At 45.3% G+C, this 13,685-nt stretch overlaps 1 protein-coding gene across 5 annotated transcripts in view; it reads left to right on the forward strand.

Annotated features, from left to right (window-relative positions):
- Positions 1–13,685, forward strand: part of ANO8 (anoctamin 8) — a 104,136-nt gene that overhangs the window by 11,246 nt on the left and 79,205 nt on the right. For 3 of the 5 annotated variants that reach the window (XM_070747540.1, XM_070747550.1, XM_070747512.1), the window contains exon 2: positions 10,304–10,414. In XM_070747540.1, the coding sequence (XP_070603641.1) occupies positions 10,304–10,414 (111 nt within the window). Of the gene's footprint in view, positions 1–9,877; positions 9,969–10,303; positions 10,415–13,685 lie in introns of those variants that run through there. The other 2 variants (XM_070747521.1, XM_070747531.1) reach the window with 2 other exon arrangements.

Raw genomic sequence — 13,685 nt, forward strand, 5'->3', positions numbered from 1 at the left:
TGGGAACTGAAGTTTCTTCACATGTCACTGGGGATGGTTTTGTTTCCCGCACAGCATTTCTGACGCAAGGCAAACCAAATTCTGGTTTTTGCTCCTGTGGCCAATTTCAATACCTTTAATAGCTGGTTAGTGGACAGCAGGCAGAGACTGTAGATCAATGGACTCTTTATATGCTGAGAACAGCCAAAACTACTGGGAAATCCATCATTGAGTTGGTTGCCATAGAAATGTCTAGTTTCAACGTTCCTACCGCCTCCCTCTCTTCATTCATGTCTCCATCTTTTCCGCGGAGATTTCCCGATAGTAAGCATCTGGCTCACGGAGGGATGGGTGAGAAGGATACGTTATAGGTGACGTCTGCCTGGTGCTATCTTGCAATGGGATAAAAGGGACCCTTTTGTATAAACTGGTGTGTGTGAGTATGTGTGTGTTTTATGTGCATATCAAGATGAACCAGAAAGAAAGAAAAACAGTCCCTTGAAGAAACATAGAAACATAGAAGATTGACGGCAGAAAAAGACCTCATGGTCCATCTAGTCTGCCCTTGTACTATTTCCTGTATTTTATCTTATGATGGATGGGGAAGATCCTTCTCTGTGGCGGCCCCCGCCCTCTGGAACCAACTCCCCCCAGAGATTAGAATTGCCCCCATCCTCCTTGCCTTTCGTAAGCTTCTTAAAACCCACCTCTGCCTCCAGGCATGGGGGAACTGAGATACTCTTTCCCCCTAGGCCTTTACAATTTTATGCATGGTATGTCTGTATGTATGTTTGGTTTTATAATAAGGGTTTTGAACTGTTTTAATATTGGATTGTTATACGCTGTTTTTATTACAGTTGTTAGCCGCCCCGAGTCTACGGAGAGGGGTGGCATACAAATCCAGTCAATCAATCAACAAACAAGCAAACTTTATTATCTTAGGATAGATATATGCTACTCCGGACCCTCGGAGAGATAGATGGATGGATGGATGGATGGATGGATGGATGGATGGATGGATGGATGGATAGGCAGGCAGGCAGGCAGGCAGGCAGGCAAATTAGATAGGTAGGTAGGTAGGTAGATAGGTAGGTAGGTAGGTAGGTAGATAGACAGATAAATAAATAATAGTGTTTATCCCAGGCATGTTTAAATTCAGTTACTGTGGATTTACCAACCACATCTGCTGGAAGTTTGTTCCAAGCATCTGCTACTCTTTCAATAAAATAATGTTTTCTCACATTGCTTCTGATCTTTCCCCCAACTAACCTCAGATTGTGTCCCCTTGTTCTTGTGTTCAGTTTTCTATTAAAAACACTTCCCTCCTGGACCTTATTTAACCCTTTAACATATTTAAATGTTTCGATCGTGTCACCCCTTTCCCTTCTGTCCTCTCTAGACTAAATAGATTGAGTTCAGACAAACCTATGCAAGCACTTCCATAAAAATGCATTTCTATTCCACACGAGAGTTGAGAATTTGAATGAAAAGCTGCTAGTTTATAGGTCTGATATGACATTTAGCAAGAATTGACTTGCACTGCTAAAAGAATGCACTAAATAAAAGAATAAAGAGTACTTTATTCTTTTTGGTGGCGCAAGAAGAGCTAAATCGTTGGCACGTATTGTGGGTTATTAAATTATTCTGGCTTTTATATGTATAGTGGTACCTCTACTTAAGAAGGCCTCTACTTAAGAACTTTTGTAGATAAGAACCAGGTGTTCAAGATTTTTTTGCCTCTACTTAAAAACCATTTTCTACTTAAGAACCCGAGCCCAGAAAAATTTCCCAGGAAATTTGAGACCGGCATGAAGGCCCGGCTAGTTTTCTGCAATTCCCCCTTTAATCTCGGCCATTTCAGGCTTTTCTGGGCTGACAGCCTTTTGGTGGTGTTTAAGGAGGCTTTGGCAGCCCAGAGCGAATGGAGGGAGGTGTGTGCTCCTTCTCGCCACTTCACAGTCCCTCTTTTTTTTCTTTTAAGCCTTAAAGTTTTGGATTTTTTTAAATTTCCCTCACCTCACCTTCTTCCTTCGGCAGCGACTGTCCTCCTCCTCTTCTTCCTCCTCATCCTCCTCCCACCCAAATTCCGAGCTTTTATTTCTTTCCTAATGGGTTTGCACGCATTATTTGTTTTACATTGATTCCTATGGGAAAAATTGCTTCTACTTACGAACTTTTCTACTTAAGAACCTGATCACGGAACGAATTAAGTTCTTAAGTAGAGGTACCACTGTATATTCCTAAGAACACCTTTGTCTTTTTTTTGGGAAGGGCAGAACAATGGACTTCCAGTAATAATGATGATGATGATGATGATGATAATAATAATAATAATAATAATAATAATAATAATAATAATCGGTCAGTCTGAAGTCGGAAGTCCCACAAAACTACTGTGGGACTTCCGACTTCCGACTGACCGAATTCTGAAGCATAACACACCAGACATCCTGATTGTGGAGAAAAAGAAAGTATGGATCATCGACATCGCAATCCCAGGGGACAGCAGAATTGAGGAGAAGCAGCTAGAGAAATTAGTGAAATACGAAGATCTAAAAATCGAGCTGCAACGTCTCTAGCATAAGCCAGTGAAAGTGATCCCAGTGGTACTTGGCACGCTGGGCACAGTGCCAAAGGATCTCAGCGGACATTTGAAATTGACAAAACCTCCATATGTCAATTGCAAAAGGCCGCTTTACTGGGATCGGCAAACATAATTCACCGCTACATCACGCAGTCCTAGGTGCTTGGGAAGCGCCCGACTGGTGATGAAATACGAAATCCAGCATAGCGATCTGGTTTGCTGTGTTGTACTGACACAATAATAATAAATTTATTAGATTTGTATGCCATCCCTCTCCGAAGACTCGGGGCGGCTCACAACAATAATAAAACAATATTACAATGAAACAAATCTAATATTAAAAACATCTAAAACCCCATCATTTAAAACCATACAACACACGCATACCAAACACAAAATATAAAAGCCTGGGGGAGGTGTCTCAGTTCCCCCATGCCTGGCGATACAGGTGGGTCTTAAGTAATTTGCGAAAGACAAGGAGGGTGGGGCAGTTCTAATCTCTGGGGGCTGCAACTGTAAATAAAGCCCAGCTTGAGGTGGTAAATACTTCACCTGTTGAATTTTTACCTGCGTGGCTGTTGAATGTATAGGCACAATAGCTTCTGCAAAGGAGAGGATTGGCAGCCCTATAAGGAAGGAACTAAACTTAACCAGGGCACAGTTCGGGGATATAAAAGAGGAAGGGGAGGCTGTGTAATCCAGAGGTTTTCAAACTTGGCAACTTTCTGGACTTCAACTCCCAGAATTCTCCAGCCAGCTATGCTGGGGGCCTTGGTGGCGCAATGGTTAGATTGCAGTACTGCAAGCTGCTTCTGCTGACTGCTGGCTATAGTTCAGCAGTTCAAATCTCACCAGGCTCAAGATTGACTCAGCCTTCCATCCTTCCGAGGTGGGTAAAATGAGGACCCAGATTGTTGGGGGTAATAGGCTGACTCTGTAAACCACTTAGAGAGGGCTGTAAACGAGCTATGAAGCGGTATGCAAGTCTTAAATGTTACTGCTAAGTGCTAAGTCTTAAAGTTGCCAAGTTTGAAGACCTCTGGTGTAATCCATGAGTGTCCAACCTTTTCGCTTGCCTGAGCCCCTTTCAGTGAAGAGGGATTATGCTTATAAATCGCATAAATAAATAAATAAGTAAGTAAGTAAGTAAATAAATGTATTTACTCAATCAATCGTGGGATGCATATAAAATGCATAATGTAGCCAATGTACATAAATAACAAACTTCATTTCCTTTTTTTATATTTTTCTGTTTCAACCCCTACCCTCAAGACGTCGCTACAGAGCACTGCACACCAAGACAACTAGACACAAGAACAGTTTTTTCCCGAACGCCATCACTCTGCTAAACAAATAATTCCCTCTACTCTGTCAGACTTTTTACTAAATCTGCCCTTCTATTTCTACTAGTTTTTCTCATCATTCCTATCACCCATTTCCTCCCACTTAGGACTGTATGACTGTAACTTGTTGCTTGTATCCTTAGATTTTTATTAATATTGATTGTTTCTTCATTGCTTATTTGACCCCTATGACCATCATTAAGTGTTGTACCACAGGATTCTTGACAAATGTATCTTTTTATTTTATGTATGCTGAGAGCATATGCACCAAGACAAATTCCTTGTGTGTCCAATCACACTTGGCCAATAAAATTCTATTCTATTCTATTATTTATAACATTGTGCAGGCCACATTTCTAGCTGCCCAGGGCTGCACGAGCAGATTGGACATACCTGATGTAATCTAAATTGTTTCCCGCCAAGCTTTTTACCATTCCTGCCCCTTACGTCAGGCGCTTACTTAGCCTTACTCCTGCTCTGAAATGCTTCTGCTCCTATGTAACCAAAGTGTTTATAGATCCTTTCTGGCAGAGAGAAATTGAGATTTCCCATCGGAGTCCAGCTTCTCGCAAAACATGCCCTAATGCTCAGGTTTCCGGGAAGACTGCAAAGCCAAAAGACTCCTGAAACGCCGAGGCACTTGGGGCGGTGGCCAGTGGGAGTGGCTGCTGTCTTGGGGGGAGCGCCCAGCAGAAGCTTTAAGAATGTGCTGGAGGGAGCCTGCTGGTGTCAGCTGCAAAGCCAAAAGACTCCTGAAACACCGAGGCACTTGGGGCGGTGGCCAGTGTTCCCTCTAATTTTTTTTTGGGGTGGGCGGAAAAGTATAGTGTCTGAGCGGCAGTCCCTTTGGGACTGGGCGGCACAGAAATAATAAATAAACAAACAAACAAACAAAAAACCCACCCTCTTTTGAATTTCAAAATAAAATACTGTACTGTGTGTCTATAACAGTGAGCTCATAATAGGGCAACTCTATCAATATCAAAATGCCACTTAAATAGTTGAGCTAGTTTCAAACTAGATTTTGATTTTCTTTCTCTCTTCCTTACTCCCATTCTTTTTCTTTCTCTTTTCCTTCCTCTCTTTTTTCTATCTGTTTCTCTCTCTTCCTCTCTCTCTCCTTCCCTCTCACTCTTTCCCTCTCGGCTTCTGGGCAGGTTTGGAAAACTCTGAGTTGATGATGATTTTTAAGTGAGCGATTGCTCACTGCTCAGCTTAGAGGGAACTATGGCGGTGGCCAGTGGGAGTGGCTGCTGTCTTGGGGGTGTGTGTGCCCAGCAGAGGCTTTAAGAACGTGGAGCTACGAAGGGCCGATGGAGATAGAGATGTTATCAAGTGGGACTGAGGACTGCTGGAGATTGCCCAGGGCACCTGATGGAAACTGGAGCCCCCAGAGAGGAAGAACTTGGGACATTCTCAATCGAGGCAAAGAGACAGAATTTTTACAGTACTGGTCACCGATCTTGACCAGTCCTAGAAAAACCAAACTGTATTTAGACCCTGTGTCCCAATGGACAATTGATTATACCATCCAACAAAATTAATTTATATTAACTTACAATTTTTATCTTATATTTTATATACTTATATTTTTAATGTTTTAGTGTTTTAAATTGTTATTAACTGCTATTTTACACTGTTACTAATTTAATTGACTTTTAACATAATTGGGGTTCTAAAGTAATGGATGACTGGGATAAATATACTTGTGGGTATGAGTGGAATGACTGGTATGATTGGGTGGGTGGGGGTGGGTGGGGTTATGGTATGGATGAGTTGAGTGATAGTAGTGTGAATGATAGGTCTGGCCCACCTGACGCTCGGGAGACAGGAGAGGAAGGGGCACCGATCTCTGGGGTGGCAGGGGGTCGGAATATCCCTGTATTGCTGGGGAGAGGCAGATATAGCGGGGGCCATAGAGTTAGCCATTCCAGGGGAACGAGGGATCGTTGCTTAATAACGGTCCCTTGTTCTGGCTCTGTGAGCCCAATCTTGGGTACTGGTGGTGAGTGTAACTCTGGCCCTGGGCTCAGGTTGCTGCTGCTTAATGCCAGGTCGGTGGTAAATAAAGCTCTCCTCATCCGGGATTTGATCCTGGATGAGGAGGCCGACCTGGCATGTATTACTGAAACCTGGCTGGGCCCAGAGGGAGGTGTTCCTCTCTCTGAAATTTGCCCAGCCGTGTTTCAGATATGGCATCAACCTCGACCCCAGGGAAGGGGGGGAGGAGTGGCTATTATAGCCAGGGAGAGCCTTTGCCTGCGTAGACTCATTGCTCCGGAAATTGCGGGTTGCGAGTCTCTCTTGATGAAGTTGGACTTAGGGGTTCAGGTGGGCTTATTTCTCACGTACCTGCCTCCCAGCTGCGTGTCAAAAGCCCTGCCTGTGCTACTCGAGGAGGTAGCCGGGTTGGCGGTGGAGTTCCCCGGACTCATTGTCCTGGGGGACTTCAACCTGCCGTCACTCGGCGAAACCTCTGGGTTGGCACAGGAGTTCATGGCCACCATGACAGCCATGGACCTGACTCAAGTAGTACAGGGTCCGACTCACGAGGGAGGGCACGCACCTGACATGGTATTCCTTTCCGAGCAACTGAGTAATGGTCTGAGACTAAGGGGCTTAGAAGCATTGCCTTTGTCATGGTCAGACCATTTTCTACTACGGCTCGACTTCCTGGCTCCAATCCTTCCCCGCAGGGAGGCGGAACCAATGAAGATGTTCCGCCCCAGACGCCTGATGGACCCAGAGGGCTTTCAGACGGCGCTTGGGGTTATTCCAGAGGCACTCGTCCACAGTTCGGCGGAGTCTCTCGCGGAGGCCTGGAACAGGGCTGCTGCGGAGGCTCTTGACCGGATTGCGCCTTTGCGACCTCTCCATGGCGTTAGACCCCGTAGAGCCCCATGGTTCAACGAGGAGCTCCGGGAGTTGAAACGCCAAAAGAGACGTCTAGAGAAGCGATGGAGGAAGAGTAGGTCTCAATCTGATCGAACACTTGTAAGAGCTTTTATTAAGACTTACAAAGTGGCGCTCAAGGCGGCAAGATGCGCGTACCATGCCGCCTTGATTGCATCAGCGGAATCCCGCCCGGCAGCTCTGTTTAGGGTGACCCGCTCCCTTCTCAACCAGGGGGGAGTTGGGGAGCCCTTGCAGAGTAGTGCTGAGGATTTTAACACGTTTTTCGCTGATAAAGTCGCTCAGATCCGGGCCGACCTCGACTCCAATTGTAAAACAGAGTCGACTGACAACGAGTCAGTCGAGGTGACTGGGGCACGTACTTGTCCACCTGTCTGGGAAGAGTTTGATCTGGTGACACCTGATGAAGTGGACAAGGCCATTGAAGCTGTGAGTTCCGCCACCTGTTTACTGGATCCGTTCCCCTCCTGGTTGGTTTCGGCCAGCAGGGAGGTGACACGGAGCTGGGCCCAGGAGATTACCAACGCTTCCTTGGGGAGGGGAGTTTTTCCAACACTCTATAAAGAAGCGCTCGTGCGCCCCCTCCTCAAGAAGCCTTCCCTGGACCCAGCCGTACTTAATAACTATCGTCCAGTCTCCAACCTTCCCTTTATGGGGAAGGTTGTTGAGAAGGTGGTGGCACTCCAGCTCCAGCGGTCCTTGGAAGAGGCCGATTATCTAGGTCCCCAGCAGTCGGGTTTCAGGCCCAGTTACAGCACGGAAACCGCTTTGGTCGCGTTGATGGATGATCTCTGGCGGGCCCGGGACAGGGGTTTATCCTCTGTCCTGGTGCTCCTTGACCTCTCAGCGGCTTTCGATACCATCGACCATGGTATCCTTCTGCACCGGCTGGAGGGGTTGGGGGTGGGAGGCACTGTCCTCCAGTGGTTCTCCTCCTACCTCTTTGGCCGCTCACAGTCGGTGTTAGTGGGGAGTCAGAGGTCGACTCCTAGGTCTCTCCCTTGTGGGGTGCCTCAGGGGTCGGTCCTCTCCACCCTGCTATTTAACATGTACATGAAACCGCTGGGCGAGATCATCCAAGGACATGGGGTGAGGTATCATCAATATGCTGATGATACCCAGCTCTACATCTCCACCCCATGCCCAGTCAACGAAGCGGTGGAAGTGATGTGCCGGTGCCTGGAGGCTGTTGGGGCCTGGATGGGTGTCAACAGACTCAAACTCAACCCGGATAAGACGGAGTGGCTGTGGGTTTTGCCTCCCAAGGACAATCCCACCTGTCCGTCCATTACCCTGGGGGGGGGATTATTGACCCCCTCAGAGAGGGTCCGCAACTTGGGCGTCCTCCTCGATCCACAGCTCACATTAGAAAACCATCTCTGAGCTGTGGCGAGGGGGGCGTTTGCCCAGGTTCGCCTGGTGCACCAGTTGCGGCCCTATCTGGACCGGGACTCATTGCTCACAGTCACTCATGCCCTCATCACCTCGAGGTTCGACTACTGTAATGCTCTCTACATGGGGCTACCTTTGAAAAGTGTTCGGAAACTTCAGATCGTGCAGAATGCAGCTGCGAGAGCAGTCATGGGCTTACCTAGGTATGCCCATGTTTCACCATCACTCCGCAGTCTGCATTGGCTGCCGATCAGTTTCCGGTCACAATTCAAAGTGTTGGTTATGACCTTTAAAGCCCTTCATGGCATTGGACCAGAATATCTCCGAGACCGCCTCCTGCCGCACGAATCCCAGCGACTGATTAAACCACAGAGTGGGCCTTCTCCGGGTCCCGATTAAACCACAGAGTGGGCCTTCTCCGGGTCCCGTCAACTAAACAATGTCGGTTGGCGGGCCCCAGGGGAAGAGCCTTCTCTGTGGCGGCACCGGCCCTCTGGAACCAGCTCCCCCCGGAGATTAGAACTGCCCCTACTCTTCCTGCCTTCCGTAAACTCCTTAAAACCCACCTTTGCCGTCAGGCATGGGGGAACTGAAACATCTCCCCCTGGGCATGTTTAATTTATACATGGTATGCTTGTGTGCGTGTCTGTTAGTATATGGGGTTTTTTAAATCTTCAAATATTTTAAATTTAGTCGGATTATTTATGATTTGTTCCACTTGTTGTGAGCCGCCCCGAGTCTTCAGAGAGGGGCGGCATACAAATCCAAATAATAAATAAATAATAAATAAAATAAGACACAAGTGGTCCCAAGTCCTTCTTAATATGCATTAAAAAATGCAACGTGATTAATAGAAATGCATTTTTATTGATGTGCTTGCATAGATTTGTCTGAACATCTTATCAGTATATTTGCATTGTTCGTTCAGAATTTTATTTATTTGTTTGTTTGTTTGTTTATTGATTGATTGATTGATTGATTGATTGGATTTGTATGCCGCCCCTCTCCGCAGACTCGGGGCGGCTAACAACAATGATAAAAAACAGCATGTAACAATCCAATTTAATAAAACAACTAAAAACCCTTATTACAAAAACCAAACATACACACAAACATACCATGCATAACTTGTAATGGCCTAGGGGAAGGAATATCCTAACTCCCCCATGCCTGGCAACAAAGGTGAGTCTTGAGTAATTTGCGAAAGACAAGGAGGGTGGGGGCCGTTCTAATCTCTGGGGGGAGTTAATAATGTACTGTTTCAATATTGAAAGGTTTCCTGTCACAGTAAAGACAGAGATTCTATTTATTTTTATTTATTTATTTGTTTGTTTGTTTGTTTGTTTTGTCAAGTACGTATTGATGGTATACAAAGATATTCTGGCTTGTTCAGTATCAGTTTCCAATTGTGGCTAGGTATGGCTCACAGTCATGTGTCTTCATATTTTCTTGCCTGCAGTACCCGTGATCCTGAGCCAGGATGAACATTCTTGCAGTAGCGGGACATAATTATACAGGTTGTCCTCGACTTACAAACCAGGCCGAAGTCATTGTTTTGAGTTAGAGACTTTGGCCTGCCACAAGTAGAACAGCACTGTGGGAATTGGGGAGGGGTGGTTGCATGAGAGGGAAAATACTAGCAGCAACTAATTTTTTCCAGAGATTCAAGGTCATCTTTTGTTCAGCACCAGCCGGATGTACAGGGGAGGATCGTGGATGTTGAGGGAACCGGAGTGGTTCCGATCCAGTAGGGTAAAGTAAGTGTGGTCCTTCATTGGAGCCAGATCTGGCCCGCGGGCGTTGAATTTGAAACCCCTGTTCTAGTAGGTTCAAAAGTTATAGCTTTAGCTTGGCAAGATTCCATTCACTAGAGGTAAGCAAGTCAAGGACTGAACTTGAATTAGTTTTTGCTGTGTCTTCTCTGGTCTTGGGCCTGACATTTCTGCGAATCCCAGGAAAGGAAAGGCGGGGTCCCTCCCAGGGGAGGAAGGAAAGGGCATCCGAGTCTCTTTTCAATGCATCTCAGCTCTATTGAAAAATGCTGGTTCCAAAAACACTCAGTGATTCACCATCTGTACCTCTCTCTTCACAGACAAGCTGTTTGGGAAGCGTCTGCTGCAGGCTGGGCGTTACATCATGTCCAATAAATCGTGGATGAAAACGGTCCCCACAGAAAACTGCGATGTGCTGATGACTCTGGCAGGTGTGTAAGGTCAGAGAGGTGGTTGCCATTGATTCTCTCCAAATGTAATTGGAATCGTAGTTTTAATTTTCATCTCTCTCTCTCTGCCGCTTTCCCAGAAGAGCCTCTGCAGTTTGGATTTCTAAACCAGTCTAGCCTTGATTGCTGAAATCGCAGTAGCTGGAGGTGATCTTAATGAACTCACTCTGTATAGTCTGGAGGACAGGAGGAAAAGTGGGGACATGGTCAAAATATCATATCAGACCTGTAAACTAGCAGCTCTTCATTCAAATTCCCAACTCTCGTGTTGAATAGAAATGCATTTTTATTGGTATGCTTGCATAGGTTTGTCTGAACTCAATCTATATCGTCTCGAGCAGTGTTTCCCAACCTTGGCAACTTGAAGATATTTGGACTTCAACTGCCAGAATTCCCCAGCCAGCAAATGCTGGCTGGGGAATTCTGGGAGTTGAAGTCCAAATATTCTTCAAGTTGCCAAGTTTGGGAAGCACTGGTCTGGAGGACAGAAGGAAAAGTGGGGACATGATCGAAACATTTAAATATGTTAAAGAGTTAAATAAGGTTCAGGAGGGAAATGTTTTTAATAGGAAAGTGAACACAAGAACAAGGGGGCACAATCCAAGGTTAGTTGGGGGAAAGATCAGAAGCAACGTGAGAAAATATTTTTACTGAAAATATTATTTTTACTGAAAGAGTAGTAGATGCTTGGAACAAACTTCCAGCAGTCGTGGTTGGTAAATCCACAGTCGTGGTTGGTAAATCCACATTAACTGAATTTAAACATGCCTGGGATAAACATATATCCATCCTAAGATATGTGATGTATTTGTATGCCGCCCCGAGTCTACGGAGAGGGGCGGCATACAAATCCAATAAAAATAAAATAAAATGTATATGCCTAATGTATGCTCAGAGGCATTGCATAACTCGAACCTGGCTTTCCTGAACCTGAATTCCTGTTACAGTGCAATGATCCACAAGCAGATCAAGGATTCTTCAAAAATAATTTAAGATCAGCTAATGATTTCAGTTAGGAAGACAGAGATCAAATTAAAGAAAAGTATGGGAAGCCCAGGTCAACCCTAGAATAGAGTCCATACTTTTATTTTACTTATTCCCCCTCCCCCACCAATAATTAATTTTCTACATATTTCCAAATTATATGATTTAAAAAAACGAACAATTGTACAGCAGCCTTTCGTATTCTGTAAACCGCTTAGAGAGGGCTGTAAAAGCACTATGAAGCAGTATCTAAGTCTAAATGCTATTGCTATATGGGGAAACTTCACTTGAGTCCGATTGAGCTCAGAATTATGGTCATAAGTTGGGCTAGTTATTAAGGAGGTCACCATGTTATCGTGGAAAGTTATATGATTTTTTTTTTATTGTAATGTTCGTGAAGCAAATCCATTATCCACAATGGAGGTTTTTCTGAGAAACACGACCTAAATTCTAGTTTCTGACAAAAGAAATAAATTATGGTGAAGTGACATGTGGGTCAGTTGATTAACACCCAAAATGCAATCATTTACCGGGGTAGGGCAGAGGTGTGTGTGCCCTTGATAACCTTGAATCTGGTTCATAAGAAACCCTGAGAAAGTCTGTTGTCATTGCAAATCCTTGCTAAGCAACTTATTATAAATCAAGGACTACCTGTACTAGTGCTTCCAGGCATGTCAGACTACAATGTCCATTGCCTTTGATCACCATGGCTAGAAAGTGATGGGCGTTACAGTAGTTGTGTAGTTTCCACTGCTGCTATAGGCCCAACATAACTTTACTTAAAAATAAGCCACTTGGAATTCCATGGGGTATGTTTTGAAGTAAGCAGCACCAGACCAGATTACTTACGGGATCGCCTTCTGCTGCATGAATCCCAGCAACCGATTAGGTCCCACAGAGTTGGCCTTCTCCGGATCCCGTCGGCCAGACAATGTTGTCTGGAGGGCCCTAGGGGAAGAGCCTTCTCTGTAGTGGTCCTGGCCCTCTGGAATCAGCTCCCTCCAGAGATTCGCACTGCCCCCTCCCTTCTCACCTTTCGTAAGAGTCTTAAGATTCATTTATGTCGCTAGGCATGGGGCAATTACATCAAGCCCCCCCCTTTACTAAATGAGATATATGGTTGTGTGAATAAATTGGCTGATTGATTTTAATATATTGGGTTTTTAGTTTGCAATTTTTAATTGATTAGATTTGTTGTTGTATTGTTTACATTATATCCTGTGAGCCGCCCTGAGTCTTTGGAGAAGGGCGGCACACAAATCTAAATAATAATAATAATAATAATAATAATAATAATAATAATAATAATAATAATAACAACAACAACAACAATATTTTGTTTGTTTGTTTGTTTGATTGATTGATTTGTATGCCGCCCCTCTCCGTAGATTTGGGGCGGCTAACAACAATAATAAAACAGTATGAACAAATCTAATATTTAAGTTAATTTTAAAAAACCCTTATTTAAGAAACCAATCATACACACAAACATACCATGCATAAATTTTATAAGCCTAGGGGAGGAAATATCTCAGTTCCCCTATGCCTGACGACAGAGGTGGGTTTTAAAAAGCTTATGAAAGGCAAGGAGGGTGGGGGCAACTCTGATCTCTGGGGGGAGCTGGTTCCAGAGGGTCGGGGCCGCCACAGAGAAGGCTCTTCCCCTGGGTCCCGCCAAACTGCATTGTTTAGTCGACGGGACCCAGAGAAGGCCAACTCTGTGGGACCTAACTGGTCGCTGGGATTTGTGCAGCAGAAGGCGGTCCCGGAGATATTCTGGTCCGATGCCATGAAGGGCTTTATAGGTCATAACCAACACTTTGAATTGTGATCGGAAACCGATCGGCAACCAATGCAAACTGCGGAGTGTTGGTGTGACATGGGCGTATTTAGGAAAGCCCATGATTGCTCTCGCAGCTGCATTCTGCACGATTTGAAGTTTCCGAACACTTTTCAAAGGTAGCCCCATGTAGAGAGCATTACAGTAGTCGAGCCTCGAGGTGATGAGGGCATGAGTGACTGTGAGCAGTGACTCCCGGTCCAAATAGGGCCGCAACTGGTGCACCAGGCGAACCCCTCGCCACAGCTGAAAGATGTTTCTCTAATGTGAGCTGTGGATCGAGGAGTACGCCCAAGTTGCAGACCCTCTCTGAGGGGTTAGTGATCCCCCCCCCCCGGGTAATGGATGTACAGATGGAATTGTCCTTGGGAGGCAAAACCCACAGCCACTCCGTCTTATCAGGGTTGAGTTTGAGTCTGTTGACACCCA

This window comes from Erythrolamprus reginae, chromosome 1 (assembly GCF_031021105.1).
Source record: "Erythrolamprus reginae isolate rEryReg1 chromosome 1, rEryReg1.hap1, whole genome shotgun sequence".
Classification (NCBI taxonomy): domain Eukaryota; kingdom Metazoa; phylum Chordata; class Lepidosauria; order Squamata; family Dipsadidae; genus Erythrolamprus; species Erythrolamprus reginae.